The sequence below is a fragment of the Vipera ursinii genome (assembly GCF_947247035.1).
Source record: "Vipera ursinii genome assembly, chromosome: 2".
NCBI classification, from domain to species: Eukaryota; Metazoa; Chordata; class Lepidosauria; order Squamata; family Viperidae; genus Vipera; species Vipera ursinii.
In genome coordinates, this window is record NC_139513.1 from 44044794 (window position 1) to 44067023 (window position 22230).

Genomic DNA, 22230 nt, shown 5'->3' on the forward strand with positions numbered 1-22230 from the left:
TGTGTGTGTGTGTGTGTGTATGTGTGTGTATGCTGCAAACTCCATATAGTGTCAGGAAGGTCATCCAGCCAATAAACGTTCAGCTTCATCCAGTCACCCTGACTCTACCCTGAATTAAGGGATTGCAGGGTTATAAAAAGGGAATCATTGTTATAAGGTTTTATATGGGTGTTTTTAAATGAGTGATTACACAGAGATCTGATTGCATGAGTATTCTTTTTCCCCTCTCTCTTTCTCTAATGAATGAAGGGCAGATCTGTTTACAAGGGGTTTTTTTTCTTTTTCCTTTCAATAAGGATCTATAAGGATTCCAGTCTTTACTAACTGAAATAATCATGAATGAATTGAATACATTTTTTAAATATATGAACAATCCTGAGAAACCTGAGTGCACATCTTAAAAAGTTGTTACAACTATTGTAAAGTTTACAGCTGGATTGTAATTTTTTTATTATCCTGAACTACTTTTATTGCTCTGAACTGCAATTATCATTCTACCTTCTTTTGTGCATTACAAATAGTCGGAGACTGCAATATTTTTTTTAAAAAATATTTTTAAATTTCTAATACTTTTAAATATTTTGTGGATTTTTATGGACTACCTTTATGGACTTCCTTAAGCTGAGATTTTGTTTCACTTGCAAATTTTATTCATCTGTCATCTTCAATACATGTGTGGATTACAAACTATATCAAGAAGTCAACGTCGAGATTAGCTACAGGAGGGAACAAAAAGAGAACTCGAACTTCTAGAACAAAAAAGTGAGAGGTGACCCGGCAGCCCAACTGATAGTTGCCCCAACTGATAGTTGGCCCAGCTGATAGTTGGCCCAGCTGAGAGGCAGTCCAGTGTCCCAACTGAGAGAGGTGGCCCAACAACCTAGCCTGACACCTGAGTGGAGCCAGTGCAGTGCAAATGGAGGTCACTGAGCAGTGGTGAAATGGAACTAGCTGGCAGCAGACCAGCGCTGTGAGCAGCATGGCAGACCTTGAGCAGCAACGTGCAGAGCTAAGTGGCAGAGAAGTGAAGTCCCAGTACAGTGACTAAGAGCAGTGCAGTGGACCAGCAGCAGCTGAGACCAGCACAGAGGACCAACTGAACAGTGGCGCCCACAGTAGCAGCTGGGAGCAGTGCAGTGGACCAGCTAAGGACATTGCCCACATCAGCACATCATACCTGAAAACCCCGGCAATGGTCAGGCAACTGAAGAACAAGAAAGCAGGGGGAAAAGGACAAGTACAAAACATGTGTAGACAAGCAGGAAAGGGATAAACATTGAAGGCAGGGAATAGAGGGTTAAGAGCAAAGCAACTCCTACAAATCAGCCTGAGATATACAACAAAAAAGAAGTCCATATGAGTTCATTAAAGGCCAAGAACTCTTGTAAATTCTTACATTATTAAAATCACTGAATTCCTTTTTTTTAAAAGGAAGTAAACAGTGGGGTACCACAAGGTTCTGTCTTAGGCCCAGTACTCTTCAATATCTCCAAAGGTACAAGTACAGATTAGGTGAAACCTGGCTCAAAAACTGTAACTGTGAGATGGACCTTGGAGTCCTAGTGGATGATCACTTTAATATGAGCCAGTAGTGTGCGGCATCAGCCCCAAAAGCTAATACAATACTTGGTTGTATAAACAGAGGCATAGAAACAAAATCACATGAAGTATTAGTACCACTTTATAAAGCCTTCATAAGGCCACACCTGGAATACTGCATCCAGTTTTGGTCACCCCATTACAAAAAAGATGTTGAAACTTTGGAAAAAGTGCAAAGGAGACCAACTAAGATGATTAAGAGCCTGGAGACAAAACCATATGAAGGAACGGTTGCAGGAATTGGATATGGCCAGTCTAGAGAAAAGAAGGACTAGAAGTAACATGATAGCAGTGTTCCAGTATTTGAGGGGCTGCCACAAAGAAGAGAGGTCAACTTATTTTCTAAAGCACCAGAAGGCAAGACAAGAAACAATGGAAAGAAACTAATCAAGGAGAGAAGCAACCTAGAACTAAGAAGAAACTTCCTAACAGTGAAGACAATTAAGCAGTGGAACAACTTGCATTCAAATGCTGTGCGTGCTTCATCACTGGAGGTTTTTAAGAAAAGGATGGACAGCCACCTATCTGAAAAGGTATAGGATCTCCTGCTTGAGCAAGGGGTTGTACTAGAAAACCTATAAGGTCCCTTCTAGCTCTATTCTGATAGTTTGATTGATTGTAAGTTTTGTAGAGTCACCTTTGACAAGATGGGCAGCATATAAGTTAATAAGTAAATAAATAGTCCTACCCTGATCCCAGTATCCTGCCTACCTACTAGTTCAAAAGCATGCAAATGTGAATAGATAAATAGGTACCACTTCAGTAGGCAGAGAACAGCATTCCATGCACTTTGGCCTATAGTCATGCTGGTTACATGACCACAGAAGCATCTTCAGAAAAGAGATGGAGATGAACACCTCCCCTTAGAGTTGGACACAATTGGACAGGGGAAACCTTTACCTGTAAATAGAGTAAGTGATTATTTATCTATGTAACTTCTATGGCTGCCCATCTCCACCAAGTGATTAGCTGTATTCATGGGACAAATACATCTGTTATGTTAATGACTATAGTTCTTCAATGTTTGAACAGCTCTGAAAGAAAAAAAAGGAGTGTTTCTTTTTCTTTCCAATACTTCCTGAGTTCTTCAAAGCTAGTAAAGTGCAGAAATTATAAATTCGGCAAGCTCATTATATAAATGTTCACTTGGCTTTATGTTTCAGTTAACGTGTCCATTGTGATTTACTGTGGAAGCATAGAGTAATACCTATAACTCTCTGCTTAATGTGTAGGAGAGAAAGAATTCTATTAATGCCTAATTGCTATCAATTTGGGGATGATATGGCTCATCTAGAGAATTCAAAAAGTAGGAAACAAATGCATATATTACTTTTGTCTTCTTTTCAAATTTAGTTTCCTGCTACAATTGTAATACTTGACTTCATTCACTGGAGAAATGAAAATTGCAATTTCTGATGAAATAGGCCTATTTTTCCAAATCTTGTATCACCTATTTTTGGCGAGCAAGAAACTTAATAGGCTTTTGCATTAAATTATACGTTTGTACTGAATTCCTCAGTGCTTGCGCAAAGGAGAAACTGCTGAGTCAAATAGCGCTGTTGATACTGAATGGTTTTGTAGTTATATTAACGGTATGTTTGGAAGCAGATTTGTTTGATGACAAAACAGTAGTCTGTGTTGAATCAGCATTTGTCCATTGAAAGCTTAATTAATGTCGATGTTGCAAAAAAATATTCTGCAGAATAAATATTGCACATTAGGTAGGCCAAAAGATGCTGTGAGATAATTACAACCATTTACTTCCTAATCTCTCTTGCTCTGTGGAGCTTATTTTCTTAGTAAGAGAACATATACAACTTTCTAGATGCCATTTGTTTGAAAAATTAAGGGTGAATGTCTTTTTTCGCAAGGCAGATAAAGCCTTAATGGCATCTGAAGACTAATAAAGAACTGAGTTTCTAACAGAACCTGCAGTCTTTGGTAAATGCACAGTTTTCATTCATTCTTTCATTTGTTAGGTATATATGTCCAGTGCTTTTTTTTGTAAAAGAAAAAGGTGCCGGAACTCACACATGTCATACAACCCGCCTTGTCTACTCTACAAGGTTCCATCCAAAAAAGGTGCCGGAACTCCGTTCTGAGCGTTCTATGAGAAAAAAAATCCCTGTATATGTCACTTTTCTTTTAAAAACTCAAAAGCGCCTAATGGACCCGGACCGGTTCCAGAGGGCGCTTGGGCCGATACCTATCACCCTTACCCACAGCCCAGTCGATGCTCTGGTGGAGGCCTGGGAAACGGCTGCCACCAGGGCACTCGACTGTGTTGTACCCATGCGACCTCTGACTCGGCGCAGATCCCGTTGGGCTCCATGGTTTTCTGTGGAGCTCCGGGAGATGAAGCGTCGGAGACGAGGTCTAGAGAGCGGTTGGAGATCCAGCCGATCCGAATCCGACCGATTGCAGTTAAGAACCTTCATAAGGTCTTATCTTGCGGCGATAAGGACGGCGAAGTCTAACTACTTTGCCGCCCTTGTCGCGTCCGCAGATAATCGCCCGGCCGCCCTGTTTAGGGTGACTCGCTCCCTCCTTAACCAGGAGGTGAGGGAGGATCCCTTGCAGGGACGAGCCGAGGAGTTTAGTCATCATCTGACGGACAAAATCGCTCGGATCCGGACCGGCTTGGACTCTGACTGGGCAGAGTCTGATGTGGAGGAATCAGGCAGTCTTGAGCACGTTATCTGGACTGAGTTCGACCCTGTTTCCCCTGATGATGTGGACAGGATCATGGGGAGACTGAGCTCCACCACCTGTTTGTTGGATCCGTGCCCCTCCTGGCTAGCTTATGCGGCTCGGGAGGGAACACGAGGCTGGTTCCATGCAGTAATAACTGCTTCTTTGAAGGAGGGTGTCTTCCCTGCCGCCTTGAAGGAGGCGGTGGTGAGACCCCTCCTCAAGAAGCCTGCTTTGGACCCGGCTGTTTTAAACAACTATCGTCCAGTCTCCAACCTTCGCTTTCTGGCGAAGGTTGTTGAGAGTGTGGTGGCGCATCAGCTCCCTCTGTTCCTGGAGGAAACTGATTATCTGGACCCGTACCAATCGGGCTTCAGGCCTGGACACAGCACGGAGACGGCATTGGTCGCGCTGGTGAATGATCTCTGGAGGGCTAGGGACAGGGGTTGCTCCTCTGTCCTGGTCCTATTAGATCTCTCAGCGGCTTTCGATACCATCGACCATGGTATCCTGCTGCGGCGTCTCAGGGGGCTGGGAGTGGGAGGCACCGTTTTACGGTGGTTCTCCTCCTACCTCCAGGGCCGCTCGCAGTCGGTGTTGACAGGAGGGCAGAGATCCGCCCCGAGGTCTCTCATTTGTGGAGTCCCTCAGGGGTCGGTTCTCTCGCCCTTCCTGTTCAACATCTACATGAAGCCACTGGGCGAGATAATTCGTGGTTTTGGGGTGGGGTATCACCAGTACGCTGATGATACCCAACTTTTTCTTTCCACCCCGAACCAACCCAGTGATGCCCTCTCCGTGATGTCCCGGTGCCTGGAGGCGGTTCAGGTCTGGATGGGGAGAAACAGGCTTCGTCTCAATCCCGCCAAGACTGAGTGGCTGTGCATATCGGCGTCTCGGGTTAACCAAGTTATTCCACCTCTAACGATGGGGGGTGAGGTGTTACCCCCCGTTGATAGGGCTCGCAACTTGGGCGTCCTCCTGGATTCACGGCTCAATTTTGAAGATCACATAGGAGCCGTGACCAGGGGGGCTTTTGCACAGGTTCGCCTGGTGCGCCAGTTGCGTCCCTATCTGGACCGAGACGCCCTACGCACAGTCACTCATGCGCTTGTGACCTCCCGTTTGGACTACTGCAACGCTCTCTACATGGGGCTGCCCTTGAAGACCACTCGGAGGCTTCAACTGGTGCAGAATGCGGCCGCGCGAGTTGTAATGGGGGTTTCCCGATACTCCCATGTAACACCTCTACTCCGCGAGCTGCATTGGCTTCCGGTTGCCCTCCGGGTGAAATTCAAGGTGCTGGTTATCACCTATAAAGCCCTACATGGCCTGGGTCCGGGTTATTTGAGGGAACACCTGCTGCCGGCATCAAACGCCCTTCGCCCAGTGCGCTCCCACAGGGAGGGTCTGCTCAGGGTTCCGCCGGTGAGAGATTGCCGGCGGGTGACACCCAGGGATAGGGCCTTCTCAGTGGGAGCGCCTGCCCTCTGGAACCAGCTGCCGGTAGAGCTGAGGACTGCTCCCGACCTCCGATCATTCCGCCGGGGCCTGAAGACCTGGCTCTTTGAGCTCTCGGGCCCAGGCTGAGGAGAAAATTTTAACTGGGGTTTTAATCTACAGGGTGAATTTAATGCTTTTTTAATTGGTTTTAACTTTTGTATGTTTCGATTTTAATTCCCTGTAAACCGCCCTGAGTCCTCAGGGAAAGGGCGGTATACAAATGCAAATATTAAATTAAATTAAATATACCATGAGAAGCGTAATTTAAATCACACAGATCAGGAGAGTTGTGAGAAGCAGATCTATATGTTTGCATCTGTATGCACTGGTTGATGGCCTCATCCTGTCATGATGTAATGGGATTTAATACTCATCATAGAATTCATTGATATAGTCCTCAACTTATAACCACAATTGAGCCCAAATTTTCTGTGTCTAAGTGAGACATTTGTTAAGTGAATTTTGCCCCATTCTGTGACTTTTCTTGCCACATTTGTTAAGTGATACACTGAAGCTGTTAATTTGGTAATACAGTTGTTCAGTGAATCTGGCTTCCCCCTTGACTTTGCTTGTCGGAAGGTTGCAAAAGGGGATCAAATGACCCCGGGACATTGCAGCCATCATAAGTACAAGTCAGTTGCCAAGCATTTGAATTTTGATCACGTGACCATGGGGACACTGCAATGGTAGGGTGAAAAACGGTTCTAAGTCACTTTTTTCAGTGTCGTACCTTCGAACGGTCACTAAATGAACTGTTGTAAGTTGAGGACTACCTGTATTTGTGTGATTCTGCTTGATTGCAGTTGATATTCCAATTGCTGTTCTTCAGATATTTTATCGGAACTGTGGAGGACAATAAGGCACTTTCTCCTTGTGTGTCCTACTTAGTAACCAGAAACATTTTTTTTTCTTCCTAGTTATACAAAGTCAAATTTACCATATACAAATCAAATTTACCTCCTTTCCCAACCCAGCTTATTTTACACTGTTGAGCAGTAGCTGTTTCCCACTCCACCTTTATCTCAGAGCTATAGAATGAAATTATTCCATGAGATTCAGACTTATTCAAAAAGGAATGTCAGGGAAATAAGCTAAAGTAAGGGGAAGATTTTAAACGTATTGATTTACTTTATGTGACTGCATGATCAATAGGATATCCTGCAAAGGCTGCTAGCTTTACCCTAACCTGTCAATTTTCTTTGAGTATTTGATTGTATTATAATATTAGAATTTATTGCAGTAGATGTCCCTAGAAATAAATAGGAGATCTGGGTTTCCTCTTGAAAGCTGAAAGGCGATTCTAAGCTCTAGCAGTGTTTGAAAACAACTGCAATATGTTTTTGCTCTTAGCTGCTACCAACAGATTGCAAATTCAGACTGACTTTAACAAAGGAAGCTTTACATTTTTGTAGATTAAAGGAATCTGGTATGGAGTGTAAACTTTTCTTTTGGGTTATGCGGTGAGAGCTTTTTAGATAATTTCATCACTGAGTCTCTCAAAGGAAACAAGGCAGTCTGTCTCTGTGTGTGTGTGTGTGTGTGTGTGTGTGTGTATTGGTCGCTCTGGTGAATGATCTCTGGAGGGCTCGGGACAGAGGACATTCCTCTGTCCTAGTCCTATTAGACCTCTCGGCGGCTTTCGATACCATCGACCATGGTATCCTGCTGCGGCGTCTCAGGGGACTGGGAGTGGGAGGCACAGTTCTTCAGTGGTTCTCCTCCTATCTCCTGGGATGCTCGCAGTCGGTGTTGGCAGGGGGGCAGAGGTCGACCCCTAGGGCTCTCGTTTGTGGAGTTCCTCAGGGATCTGTCCTTTCGCCTCTCCTGTTTAACATCTACATGAAACCGCTGGGTGAGATCATTCATGGTTTTGGAGTTGGGTATCATCAATACGCTGATGATACCCAACTTTTCATTTCGACCCCAAACCACCCCAGTGATGCCCTCGATGTGATGTCCCGTTGCCTGGAGGTGGTTCGGGTCTGGATGGGGAGGAACAGACTTCAGCTCAACCCTGACAAGACCGAGTGGCTGTACATTCCGGCATCCCGGGACATTCAAAATGTTCCATCTCTTTCTATGGGGGGTGAGTTTTTACCCCCCGTGGATAGGGCTCGCAACTTGGGAGTCCTCCTAGATTCACGGCTTACTCTAGAAGATCACATAGTAGCCGTGACTAGGGGGGCTTTCACCCAGGTTTGCCTGGTGCGTCAGTTGCGGCCCTATCTGGACCAGGATGCCCTGTGTATGGTCACTCATGCGCTCGTGACCTCTCATCTGGACTACTGCAATGCACTTTACATGGGGCTTCCCTTGAAGACCACTCGGAGGCTCCAACTGGTACAGAATGCGGCCGCGAGAGTTGTCTTGGGAGTTTCCCGGTACTCCCATGTTACACCTTTGCTCCGCGAGCTGCATTGGTTACCAGTTGTCTTCCGGGTGCGGTTCAAGGTCTTGGTGATGGTTTTTAAGTCCTTACATGGCATGGGTCCGGAATACCTCGGGGACCACCTGCTGCCGGCGTTGACTCCCCTCCGCCCTGTGCGTTCCCACAGAGAGGGCCTCCTCAGGGTGCCACCGGTCAGAGAATGTCGACTGGCGGCCCCCGGGGGAGGGCCTTCTCTGTGGGCGCCCTGGCTTTATGGAACCAACTGCCGGTTGAGCTCCGGACGGCACCGGATCTTCGCTCCTTCCGGCGCGGGTTAAAGACCCATTTATTCGAACAAGCTGGCCTGGCCTGATGGGGGAACCTTAGGGTTTTAATCGGTTTTACATTTTGATTGTTTTAATTGGGCAATTATTTAATCTTTTTTAACTTTTGTATTTCTATTTATATGCCCTGTTCACCGCCCTGAGTCCTTCGGGAGAAGGGCGGTATAAAAATTCAATAAATAATAATAATAATAATTTAACACATATCTTCCTTGCTTCTTAGCTAACAGAGAAAGAGAGAGAGCCTGTGGCCTAGGGGTTAAAACAACTGCTTAAGGCGCAGTTGGCCCAGGTTTGAATCTCAGAAGGGTATGGCTGACTGATGAAAACAAATAAGTTTGAAATGATCATATTGGTCTCCCTTTATTCTTTGTTAGCAAGCCAAAAAATTTACACACACAGACATATATATATATATATATGTAGATCTTTGGTCATTCGGGTTTTTCCCCACGTAGAATTGGAGGTATCAGGGCAACGTTTCAAACGCCCTGATACCTCCAATTCTACATGGGAAAAAACCTGAATGACCAAAGATCTACATACAAACACCCGCGAAAACCTCAGAAAACACACACACACACACACACACATATATTCTGGAAGCAGAAGTGAAAATAGCAGGGTTTTTTTAAAAAAACTGCTCATATTTTGGCTTTGAATATGGACAATGAATATATGTAGATTTTTGGTCATTCGGGTTTTTCCCCACGTAGAATTGGAGGTAGAATTGAAGAGCACAGGAACTCACTCAGAAAGGGAGAACAAACTTCATCCCTGTTCCAACACTTTAAAGCCACGGGACATGAAATTGATTTTAAAAAAACCAGAACTATTGCCAAAATTGAACATTTTAACAACAGAATAATCAGAGAAGCCATCGAGATAGAAAAACGCCCCCACAGCATGAACAAACGAGATGATACCTCTCGCCTACCAGCCATTTGGAAACCCGCCTTGATTGACAGACGAGTCCCAACCACCAAGAATGATACCAGACCCAAACTCATGATAACATCACATGACATCACCACCACACAACCATTCAAAAAGCAAATCCGAACCCACAACAATAACGACACACAACCACAAAACAGAAACCTAACTACAGCTGCAACAGTAGCCACTTTAAACCCCTCCAAACCACACAATAAGCAAGCTGACACCCACTATAAAAACATGGCACCACCACAAACACGGAGCCGAACAAAAGCAGCACAACTCACCAGTTCAGGTCTAAGGCTGGCAGCTGAGACCAGCCCATCCACTCAAAACACATCCCCACCCAATCAGAACACTGCCCCCATTCAAAACACTCTCCCACTCAATCAGAACACAGCTAAGCCCCCACCCAATCAGAGCACACCTCCACCCCATCAGAACACAGCCAAGCCTCCACTCACAGAACACACCCCCTCTGGCAGTTTAAATAAGAAGAAAAAACAGCCACTATCACACACTTCTCCCAGAAGAACGAAGCTGAAGTCACCAGCCTGAGGATGACGGATGAGATTTCGTCGAAACGTTGCCCTGATACCTCCAATTCTACGTGGGGAAAAACCTGAATGACCAAAAATCTACATACAAACACCCGCGAAAACCTCAGAGAATATATATATATATATATATATATATATATATATATATATATATATATATATATATATATATGTATGTATGTATGTATGTATGTATGTATGTATATGTATATGTATATGTATATGTATATGTATATGTATATGTATATGTATATGTATATGTATATGTATATGTATGTATGTATGTATTTATGTATGTTTTCTTCTTCATTCACAGCTATTTTTTTGCTTCTTCACATTCACAGTATAACTCAATTATTTGAACTCTCTTCCAAGGAGCTTCCACATTCTTTCCTTATGTCCATTTTCTATTTATTCTGTTGGGATATGAATTTGTGGTCTCATTACCTTTTGTATAGGACTTGTACCTTTTCTTTATACATTCATTCTTCTTTCATGTTTGCTTCTTTTTCTTTTATTCTCTCAAGTCTTTCATCATAAAAAAGCATACCCTTCAGTCATACCTTTAGATTTATATTGATCTCATCTGTACCGTTAGACTCAAACAGTTCTCAAACCATATGCAGCATTCCCTTCTAAACAAAAAAAGATAGTTATATCATATTTCAGCCAGTAAGCCATAAATGCAACAAAGTCCAGTTTTACATCAACCATACTCATGGTATACCATGCATTGCCTGCTTGTTTATTTGTTTGTTTGTTTGTTTGTTTGTTTGTTTGTTTGATCAGATTAACATATAATAATAATACCAACCACGCTCCATTCTGTCCCAATGGTGCTTTTTCTAGAGGCAACTAGACTTTCTTGTTTTTCTTTGAAGACGTTTCGCTTCTCATACAAGAAGCTTCTTCAGCAATGACTGGATGGTCAGAAATTTATATTCCTTGTAGACATTGTTCCATTCCTCACTATCCAGCCAGAATTGAAGAAGTTAACCCTAACAAAATAGTATAGTAGTTATATACAAGAGAAAAATCAACATATAAAATTCCAGTTTATTGTCAGTTTTGTCAATAAAGAACTTCGAAGAAATATTGGAAATATATGCATTGCAGGATATTTTCTAGGATCTCACTGTTTCTAGTTTCTAGTTTAGAACTGAATTTTATGAGAACTAGTGGAAAATCAGCACTCCTGTTGACTGATGAGGGGCCTGTTTCCAGGCTTCAATCACTTCCCTGACTGTTTTTTTATCTGCTTGTCCAACAATCTTAATTGCTGCAAAATTGAATGTATGTCCTTGTTCGTTGCAGTGTGAAGTTACCAATGAGTTTGGGTCTTCTCGTCTGACCCCTCACTTGTGTTCTTGCAATCTGGTGGTTAGCTTCCCCTTCCCCCATCTGCCCTACAAACTGACTGGAGCAATCTATCCAGGGGATCTGGTATATTACATTGGAAGTAACTCCCACCTCTAAGCAATCTTTACAGTGCATAATTTTTCCTCGTATGATAGTTTGTGGGCGGTGTCCAATGCCCACTTGCAGAACTTGGCGGCTGCGTTCTACTGCTTCTGAAAGGTTTTTGATATATGGCAGGGTGTGCCATGTGGTTGGTCTTGTACCTTATTCCTTCCTTTCTCTCCCCATCATGTTGCACAGGCATCTTGTAACAAATGCTTGTGGTACATATTTTCTCCATTTAAATGTCTTCCCCTCATCCTTTGAACAGCCTACAGAACTTAATAAAGGGGGCTGTTTGTGTATAAATATGCTCTGCAGTAGTTAGCATCTCAGACACTTTCATTGTGCATAATTTTGATTTAAGTGGAAATAAGATAGTAAGGTATTTCATGACATGACACATTTTGGAGCAATGATTCCAGGTTGATTCCAGAGTTCTCTATGTCTCATGTGTTCTTTTTCCTTTCCTTTCCTTTCAAAAGAAATGTGAACGTGATTTTTGAAATGGCAGATGTTTTATAAAGTTTTAATCTGTCAAATCTCTTAGAATACTTTCTCTAGGATTGAATTAAAGTCAATTATTTTTATAAAAGATAAAGAACTAATTATAGTACAATAAGGATGCATTCTTTCTTCTTTGACAGTAATATGTACATGTGTCATAAAAACTTTGCAAATACTTATCTTTCAGAGAGTATAGTTCAAACTGAAAATGTGAATCTATTACCCTTTTATAGATTACTTTGTAATATTACTACAGCTTTTCATTAAGAATACATTTTTAATTTCCCAAGAAAATACATAATACGCTTTTTGCTTTTCAACGAACTCATTGGAATAACAGAAGTCTAAATTATGGCTTCATTCTTGCTTTCATGTGAGGATATAGTCATCAGGGATTTAAGATGGATTTAAATGGTCAGGATTAAATAGATAAGGGTGACATTAGTTCTTTCCTCTATTTTTAATTGCCATATAACAAGAACTACATGGAACAAATCAAATTAAGTGGTGCGAAAAAAAACCACATTTCATTCTTAGTGGATGAAATGCAGCATTTTATAAGAGAGCCAGGTAAGTAGAATCACTTCTCCTTTTCTCCTTGTACTCCCTGGAATTATTCCAGTCTGTGCAGCAGATATTTGAGAATGGTCAAGGTAGACAGAGGCAGAGATTCCTCTTTACTAGTTCTGCTAATAGAAGCAATTTCATCCATTAGGGGGGAAAAAACAAAAACCCAAACCTCTTTGCATTTCCTCCAGTGTCTTCCCTACTGCTAGCCAAGAATCTCAGACCTGATCTTTCCCTCAGACATACAATCTGTAAAGATTGGTCCCATTTTTTTTAAAGTGCCCTGTGTTAGTAACCAAGTTAGTAATAACTTGGTAAGTTATTAGCAGTGGGTTTTTTTGTAAAAGAAAAAGGTGCTGGAACTCACACACATCATACAACCCGCCTTGCCTACCCTACAAGGTTCCATCCAAAAAAGGTGCCAGAACTCCGTTCTGAGCGTTCTATGAGGAAAAAAGCCCTGGTTATTAGATTACTTAGTTGAGCGGAATAGATGATTTTCTCCCAATTAATTCTAAAACCCAAAGACAATCTCTTTATTTCACACATCCTCTTTAAAATCATTTCCAGCAAAGTACTTCCATTCATTGGTGAAGAAGGGAGATTCAGCAATGAGTACCTGTCACATTCAAGCATCTATTTTTTCTCAGTATTTAGAGCAGTGCTGGACAGGGATTTTGCTAGCTGTTGTGCTGGCAGTTACTATACTAGAGATACCAGCAACCAAAGTATCTCTTCTTCCCTTATCTCTTATTAGATATTTCCTGTTAAGAAGAGTTGCACTTCAACTTGTGTTATAACTACTCTGATTACACATTTTGTTACTCTATCTTTTTTTTTAACTTGTTAGAAGAGCTGCCTGCTGGTTATTCTTGGGAACAGAAAAAGGAAAGAGATTTTTATGACCTTTTTTAAATAACTTTTTATACCTTTAGCTTTGCTGAGCTAAAGAAAAGTAGGAATTTCAGAGTTCTTTCTCCTTCGAGCACCATCCATTGATGGAAAGGGGAGATGTCAATTAAATTAATTAATTAAATTAAATTAAGAATTAGTAGCCTAAGGCATTTAATCTCTAGAAATACTGTTAATATAATTGCTATGGACACCCATATGTGTTTATCCTTAATGGTTTGCTATAAAATGTTCATTTTGGCCATTTTTTAAAGAAAAATGTGATCTTATTATACTATGTGTAGTTTACATAATAAGTGTAATTGCTCATAAAAACCTTTGGCAAAGGCTGGTTTAGGGTCATAGTTGCAGAAAAATCGGATCTTGATTGTAAAAAGTGATAATGAAAAATCACAGCAGCTGTGTTATTTGCAGGGTTTAAGAACCTATTGAAGATAAATGATACCTTGAGAAAGAAACCCATTGGCCTGATTGATTAAATTAAATAACATTTTGAAAGTTTCTTTCATCTATTTAGTGACAAAGTTTAGACAAGGTAATGGAGACCATGTCAACGTGAAATCCTTTCATGTGCATTTGTTCCTATTTCTTATCATCTCATAGATCAGAGGCCAACACCCAAAATGGCAGTAAATTTCTGAATCTGTTTTCCTTTAGATTTAAAACAAAATATCAAAATTTCTGAGGATGAATGTTGCTGCTCTTGCAACTGTATGCCTTTTCAACATATCTGAAATGACCTTGCCCTACATGGCTGGTAGTTTTCTTGGAAAATAAACAAGGTTAGGACCCTTAGCTACTAGTAGGTTTCTTAACAGCCCCTTGTCTGTTTTTTTTTTAACCAAATACTTTCTTTTAATGTGAAAGAAATAATCAGATAAGAAATTCTCTTCCATACTCCTCTGCTAGAGAGATACTGGCTATTCTGAGAATGTTTACACTGATCAAGATTTTGAGAGGGCTACTTCATTGACTCTTGTCTATCCTAAGCATATGACAAAATTTAAGAAATGGGTGGTGGTCAGCATTTAAGAAAATCCTATTCATGGCATCTTTGTAAAGCAAATCACAAACTAAGTTGAAAGGACATGAGAAATCTGCAGATATAAAACATAGTAGTTGTAATGAATTGGCAGTCTTCAGAACCTTAATATCTACTGTATAGATAGGTATCATGACGATAAATTTATACTGTTACAGAATTTGACATTGCTAATATTGTTAATTTTTTTTTATTATAAGCCTGTGCATATGTATTCTGAAATCTGATCTCAGTGCTATCCAGACTACTTTAGAGAATAGCATTTCTCAACCTTTTTACCCTGGAGAAGCCCTTTAAATAATGTTCAGGTGTCAAGACAATTCCTGTATAATATATATATTATATATATTTAAAGTCACAATATAATTAACTTATAACTGATGCAATCCCCATTTTACAATGTTTACAACAACAGAAAACTGATAGGTAGTGTTGTGATTCAGGGTCAGCCTGTGGGTTCGGCAGTTGGTCGGATGATTCAGAGGAGGAGGAGGGGGGTGTTGGAGAGGTTGCTGAGGGTGTTGGAGAGCTTGCTGATGAGAGCCCTCAGCCAGGCCCCTCCCACCTGGTTACGACGCAGACCCAGCTGTGTGAGCCTGACAGCATGGATGAAGATGACCCACAGCTGGCCCTGTTCAAGGACGCCCGACGCAGGAGGCAGTCAATCAGGAGTAAACAGAGGAAGGCAATGGGGCACCTCGGAAGGAGGCAGAGAGAAGCCACGCCCTGAACTGTTTAAAAGGGGAATGCGTGGGAGGGCTGGTTTGCTGAAGGCAACCGTTTGAATAGCTTCTGTTTCATGGTTCGTGTCTTGTTTTTGCTCTGTTTGCTTTTGTGTCCATAAATTTGGCAGGCTTAGTTAGTTCCAGCCTCTTGCCTTCTTGTAAAGGGGTTGTCCCTGCCTTTTCTGCCGGGCCGGTAGTAGGCTGGTACAGAACAGGTAGCAGCTGCTGTACATTATGGCATGTAAAAATTCCCACCACTGTGCTAACGTTGTGAAGTGCAAAAAAAACAAAAAACCAACAACCCAAAATATAAAGTTTGTTTCCCCAAACCTGATCTCTGCCAGAACCATCAGCAATCTCTCATGGGACCCTAGTTCACTATGTGGAACCCTGACTGAGAAAAGCTGGTGTAAAGGTTGAGAGCAGAGTCGGCAAATGAAACTGCTCATTCTCTCGTTCCAGGGACCATGTTCTGTCTTGCAGAGTTTAGCTGAGCAGTCAGCAGAATGAAAGATTGAGAGAAGCAGGATCCTGGGATTAGAAATTGGCTTCAATTGATCTGCGGTAATGGGGATGGCTGACACTGCCCTTCTGATGATTCTTACAGAAAACAGATGGCACACATTTCCTAATGTCATGGCAGTCCAGAAACTCACATGAATCTTTTTTAACTTAATCTTCAATAAAGACCTGATTGAATGTTTTTTTTTCCTTTTTCCTAATCTCTTGTACTATTTTTTTTTGTTTGCAAATCATTGGGAGATGATGATATATAATTATTCTTGATTTTCATGGAAGAAAATTTTGTTATTATCATTGGGATTTAGTTCCCTGTATGCTCAGAATAGTCCAGAAGTTGGTAGAGGACAGGAAGGCCTGGAGGAACATTGTCCATGGGGTCGCGATGGGTTGGGCATGACTTCGCAACTAACAACAACACAACAACAACATGCTCAGAATAACATAACAAGTAGAATCACTGAATTATTCCCTGGAAAATCATGTAGAACATTTCAACATTAACATGAGAATTATTGTTAGTTTTCCTTAGGCTGATGTTTAGCTTGTCTTCTAGTTAATGTATTCTTTATTCTCTGCAATGCACAACATACTTCATTAAATGCTTCTTTAGTTTTGTATTTAGTAGAATTAGTATGCCCTAGTACATCAGTGACCTCCAAAGGGAAAAAAATAAGCATGTAACAGCTGCTAAGAAACTTATTCTCATTTTCAATTCTTTAGATGTGACTCTAAGCATAACTTATGGAATGACAGCAGAAATGGACAGGACAAACTCTAGACTATATATGCACAGATCTCCATGACAAACTGCTTTGGTTCTCTTTATAGCTAGAAAAATAGAATTACCTATGTTGTTTCTTTCTGTGTCTTATGCTTCAAGTTCTTACAGTCAACTTTCCTGATCAAAATCCAATTATATACAAAGGTGCCTTTCAAAACAATTTGTTACGGCTGAATGGAATTGCCAAAAGTAAGGTTAGAAAACTATCAGCAGAAGCATGAGAACGGCTTTAGATTCAAATTGTATTTAGATCCTTTTTCAGCTCTTCAAATGATCTGTAAGCATGAAGATGTTGACTTCTCAGATTTAGAAAGTTTTAATCCCTGTCTTTGGCATTGTTCATAATCACTACAACTAGATAGTGTGCTTTAAGATTCTTAAGAAATCTAAAAAGAAAACCGTGCATTGGTTATTGGTGGCTGTCTGGAAATTGTTTAAGTTAAATTAAATGAAAACAAAAATGTAATGCATACTAAAATTGTAATGAGTATGGTGGCAATAGCAATATTTTTACTTGAAAAGAATGAGCATCTTTCTAGAAGAAATGTAAATGTAACTATCTGGTAGAAGATTAAAAATGATGGATGGAGAGCTCTGGATTCATAGAGAAAAATAGGATTAGGGCACACATAGCCACATATATAACACTTGTCAGAAATACCTTAAACCAAACATTTATTTATTTATATTCCACCTTTTATTATTTTTATAAATAACTCAAGAAAACGAACATACCTAATACTTTTTTCCTCCTATCTTCCCCACAACAACCTTTGAAGTGAATTGCACTAAGAGAGAGTGCCTGCCACAAAGTGACTTTCATCCCTAAAATAGGACTAGAACTCACAGTCTCCTGGTTTCTAGGCCAATACTTTAACCAAACTGGTTATCCAGGGATCAGTCACCTGCTGTAGAAGGTAGCTACACAAGCCCAGGGAAATAAGCAGTTGCATTAAAGTGTTCCTGAGAAGTATCCTTATGTGCAACCACATATATTTCAAACCATACTTTGTCCTTTATAGCTACATATGTGAACAACCTTATTAAGTAACTATATTAAATATGTCTTAAGACTTGACATGTGGTAAACAGTATCAAGATTGGGACTGCAGTATATATGTGTGTGTGAGAGAGAGAGGGGGGGACGAGGTGGCTCAGTGGGTTAGAACGCTGAGCTTGTCGATCAGAAGGTCGGCAGTTTGGCGGGTCGAATCCCGAGTGCCACGTAACAGAGTGAGCGCCTGTTACTTGTCCCAGCTTCTGCCAACCTAGCAGTTCGAAAGCATGTAAAAATGCAAGTAGAAAAATAGGGACCACTATGGTGGGAAGGTAACAGTGTTCCATGTGCCTTTGGTGTCTAGTCATGCCAGCCACATGACCACGGAGACATCCTCGGACAAGTGCTGGCTCTTCGGCTTTGAAACGGAGCTGAGTACCGGCCCCTAGAGTTGGAAATGACTAGCACGCATGTGCGGGGGAACCTTTACCTTTACCTATGATAATAATGGGAATCCTCTTGTATGGCAGTGGGATTGGCTTAAATTCCTATAACAGTGGATCCTGTGGTGATGATAGCTGTCCAAGAGATTCCTTCTGACTCAGAATAGCTTGTGTCCTATCATATACAGTATATTATTACATTTAGGATTATTCCTACAGTGGTTTCCCTGTATCAGTGGCATTTGTGATGTTAACTGCACTTTTGAAACATGCAAATAATAAAAGAATCGTGGATTTTCAGCTGTGGAAGTGGAGAATTAGAAGTTCAATCCTTCCTTCCTGCTGTGATCTTGATAGATACCCAAAAAAATATTCTCTTTGGACAGAGACAGGTGCTTTGAGTGGAAAGCACATTTTGGTGAGATCATATTTGTCCATACAGTTGCAGTTTCCATACTAAAAAATGTTTACTTATACAAGTAATGCACCTACCCCTTAAATTTTGATGCCATTTATATATGCCAGTTGCAATAAGAGTTGACAACTGCAGGCAGTTACAGTCTGTAACAAGTTATCTATCCAGCTCATAGTATATTGTGATCATTACATTTAAAATGCTCATTTCTATTGATATGCAATTTTCCTCCTGTCTTCAGTCAGTTTAATTACTATACATGTGAGAATACTGACATATATTGGGTTATCCTTTGTTCTTTTCAAACAACTTCTCCAATTCTCAAGAAAGGAATTCTTCCTCATGTCAGCACATTGAATCCAACTTTAGCAGAGATTGAACAATGTTAACTTATAAAAGCAGGAAAGTTCCTCTGATATTATCATGTCATTTTCTATTAGATATGCTGTTTGTCTTAAACCCCAGACATTAGGAAGTTGAATTTCTAATAAGAACATGTGATTTTGTTATTAGCTGCAAAGTCATGTCCGACCCATCGTGACCCTATGGACAACGTTCCTCCAGGCCTTCCTGGAGTCCATTTAAGCTCACGCCTACTGCTTCAGTTACTCCATCCAGCCACCTCATTCTCTGTCATCCCCTTCTTCTATTGCCCTCAATCTTTCCCAGCATTAGTCTCTTCTCCAGTGAGTTCTTCCTTCTCATTAGGTGGCCAAAGTATTTGAGTTTTAGCTTCAGGATCTGGCCTTCTAAAGAGCAGTCAGGGTTGATCTCCTCTAGGACTGACTGGTTAGATCGCCTTGCAGTCCAAGGGACTCGCAGGAGTCTTCTCCAGCACCATAGTTCAAAGGCTTCAATTCTTTGGCGCTCAGCCTTTTTTATGGTCTAGCTTTCACTGCCATACATTGCAACTGGGAAGACCATAGCCTTGACTATACTTACTTTTGTTGACAGGGTGATGTCTCTGCTTTTTAGTGTGCTGTCTAGATTTACCATTGCTTTCCTCCCGAGGAGCAAGCGTCTTTTAATTTCTTGACTACAGTCCCCATCTGCAGTGATCTTGGAGCCCAGAAAAATAAAATCTGTCACTACCTCCATTTCTTCCCCATCTATCTGCCAGGAATTGAGAGGGCTGGATACCATGATCTTGGTTTTTTTAATGTTAAGTTTCAACCCAAGTTTTGCACTCTCCTCCTTTACCCGCAACAAGAGGCTCTTTAGTTCTTCTTCACTTTCTGCCATTAGAGTGGTATCATCTGCATATCTTAGGTTGTTGATATTTCTTCCGGCAATCTTAATTCCAACTTTTGATTCATCTAGCCCTGACTTTCTCATGATGTGCTCTGCATATAAGTTAAATAGGCAGGGTGACAGTATACAGCCTTGCCGGACTCCTTTCCCAATTTTGAATCAATCAGTGCTTCCGTGTCCAGTTCTCACTGTTGCTTCTTGGCCCACATATAGGTTTCTCAAGAGACAAATAAGATGGTCTGGTATGCCCATCTCTTTAAGAACTTGCCACAGTTTGGTTTTTTTTTTAATTGAAAAGTTTTACAATACATTTTATTTTTAACAAAACAAAACAAAACCCCTCCCAACCCCCTCCCCTCTTCCCAACCCTCCCCAACACCTACCTCCCTCCCCCTCCCCCCTCCCCGACTTCCCAGAGCTAAATAAAAGGTATAACAGTAAAAACAATCATATTCTACCATATGCAAACAACAATAACTATTAAATCTGTCGCACTTTAACTCTTATAAAATAACTACAAGCAATATAAATATCACATCGATACTTATTCAAATGCTAAGTGAAACTTTTTAGTCCCATATTTATTCTGGATGTAATCAATCCATTTTTTCCACTCCACAATATATCTCTGTTGCGAATGGTCTTTCAAGTACGCTGAGATCTTTGCCATTTCCGCCAGGTTGGAAACTTTTAAAGTCCATTCTTCTATAGTCGGCAGTTCTTCCTTCTTCCAATATTGCCCTACTAAAAGTCTTGCTGCCGTAATTAAATTCAACATCAACTTAGTGTCCACAACAGTAGTGTCAGTAGTAATGCCCAGTAAAAACAATTGCGGACAAAACTTTATCCTTTTCTTAAATATCTTCTGCATATTCCACCAAATTTTAATCCAAAATGCTTTAACCTTTTTACAGGTCCACCATATATGAAAATACGTTGCATCTTCACCACCACACCTCCAACATTTAGGCTGGCAGTTCGGATACATACTTGCTAGTTTTTTAGGATCTAAATGCCACCTATAAAACATTTTATAAAAGTTCTCTCTTAAATTTTGAGCTTGCGTAAATTTTACATTTCTCACCCAAATCTTTTCCCAAGTATCCATTGTAATGACTTCTTGAAAATTCTGAGCCCACAGTTTGTTATGATCCACCCAATCAAAGGCTTTAGCATAGTCAACATGTGATTAGGTTGTTTTATTTATTGTTAATCTAAACTTTCTTGACATGGATACTTTAAAAGATGTGTATGTCTTACACCAAATATCATGCACACCATTTTATGCATTAAAAAAGGATCTCCATAAATCAGAACAGGTATGATGTTTGAAACATCTGGTGGATTCAATAGAACAGGCATGCTGAAGTGAAGTGAAGGCACGACCATAGGAGGCAGGGAAAATATACGCACACATATTCAAGACAATATGTACTCACAGTCACCCAGAGCTACAGAATAAAGTCATACTTTGCTGAAAATACATTATCTCCAGACAAATAGCTAAAACAATTTAAGTGGTTTGCCATCTTGCTGACCCTTTCCCCCAGCTGCCCTGCAGGTCTACTGGACCGACAACCAACTGTCATGCAAAAGGTTTCAGTTACAGCCGGAGCAATTAATCTCAAGCTTTCTATGCAGCTTCAGCCCATGAGCTATGAGGAGAGGATGCACGGAAGGGAAAAGGGAAGGATATATAGCTGCCCCTAATTGCTCACCCTGAAGGGCATTTATCATCCTGGAGGGACTTGCCATCTGTCCTTGTTAACATTTGTTCCCTGTAACAGTTAGCAAATTCAAAGGTGTCAAAAGATAAAAGATAAAAAAGGTAGAGATCAACACTTAGTGGACTTGACAATTAATTCAAGAATGTTTATTGGATCAGTGACTTGACCCAGAATTTAATAGAGCTGCTTTGCAGTCAGGAGTATGGGATAGAGTAGAGAGCTAGTTCCAAAAATCTTTTGTTATTGTTGTTGTTGTTGCTGTTGTGATATCCTTTCTTCTATTCTGACTGTAACTCGCAAATGCTTTTTTTTTCTTTTTTCTTTTTAGAAAAGTGACATGATTTGAGGGCTGTGGTTTCTTCTATAGCTCCAAGCAACTTGAAAGTAATTGATGTGTCTGCTGCTGCTGTGGCAGATTTTACTTTTATACCATTTGTTTTCATCTCTTTTCCTTTAGGTGTAAATTTGTTTTAAATCAAGGGGAGAAAAGCAGTGTCTCAAAGAGCATAAGGAGCTGTAATCCTAAATCTTATTGTAATACTGCTCTTTCTATTCCTCCAGATTAAAGATCGGGTATAACTTAAAAGAAGCAGCATTCTAATCACTACATATTGGACGTGGGTCTCCTTTGACATCAGAAACTGAAAATGAGGTTGCCATGGGAACTGCTCGTACTGCAATCGTTCATGTTGTGCCTTGCAGGTAATGTGTCATTTTTAAAACTTTTTTTCCCCTCATTTATTTCTGATTTTTAAATGCCACTGTAATATTGCACATTCATTCCAAAGGCCACTGTGCTTCGTATGTGAATGATACAGCAGCAACAATAGCTGTCTTCCTGCCCTACATTTAACTAAAATGGTTGAATAGATTCCACAA

General features: G+C 40.9%; 1 protein-coding gene across 1 annotated transcript in view; it reads left to right on the plus strand.

The window, feature by feature from the left end:
* Positions 1-21554: 21554 nt before the first annotated feature.
* LOC310635394 (contactin-4-like) overlaps positions 21555-22230 on the plus strand; it is a 284515-nt gene continuing 283839 nt past the window's right edge. Inside the window, exon 1 of the mRNA XM_083354280.1 lies at positions 21555-22053. Within this exon, the coding sequence (XP_083210406.1) occupies positions 21999-22053 (55 nt within the window). The 5' untranslated portion in view covers positions 21555-21998. The remainder of the gene's footprint in view (positions 22054-22230) is intronic.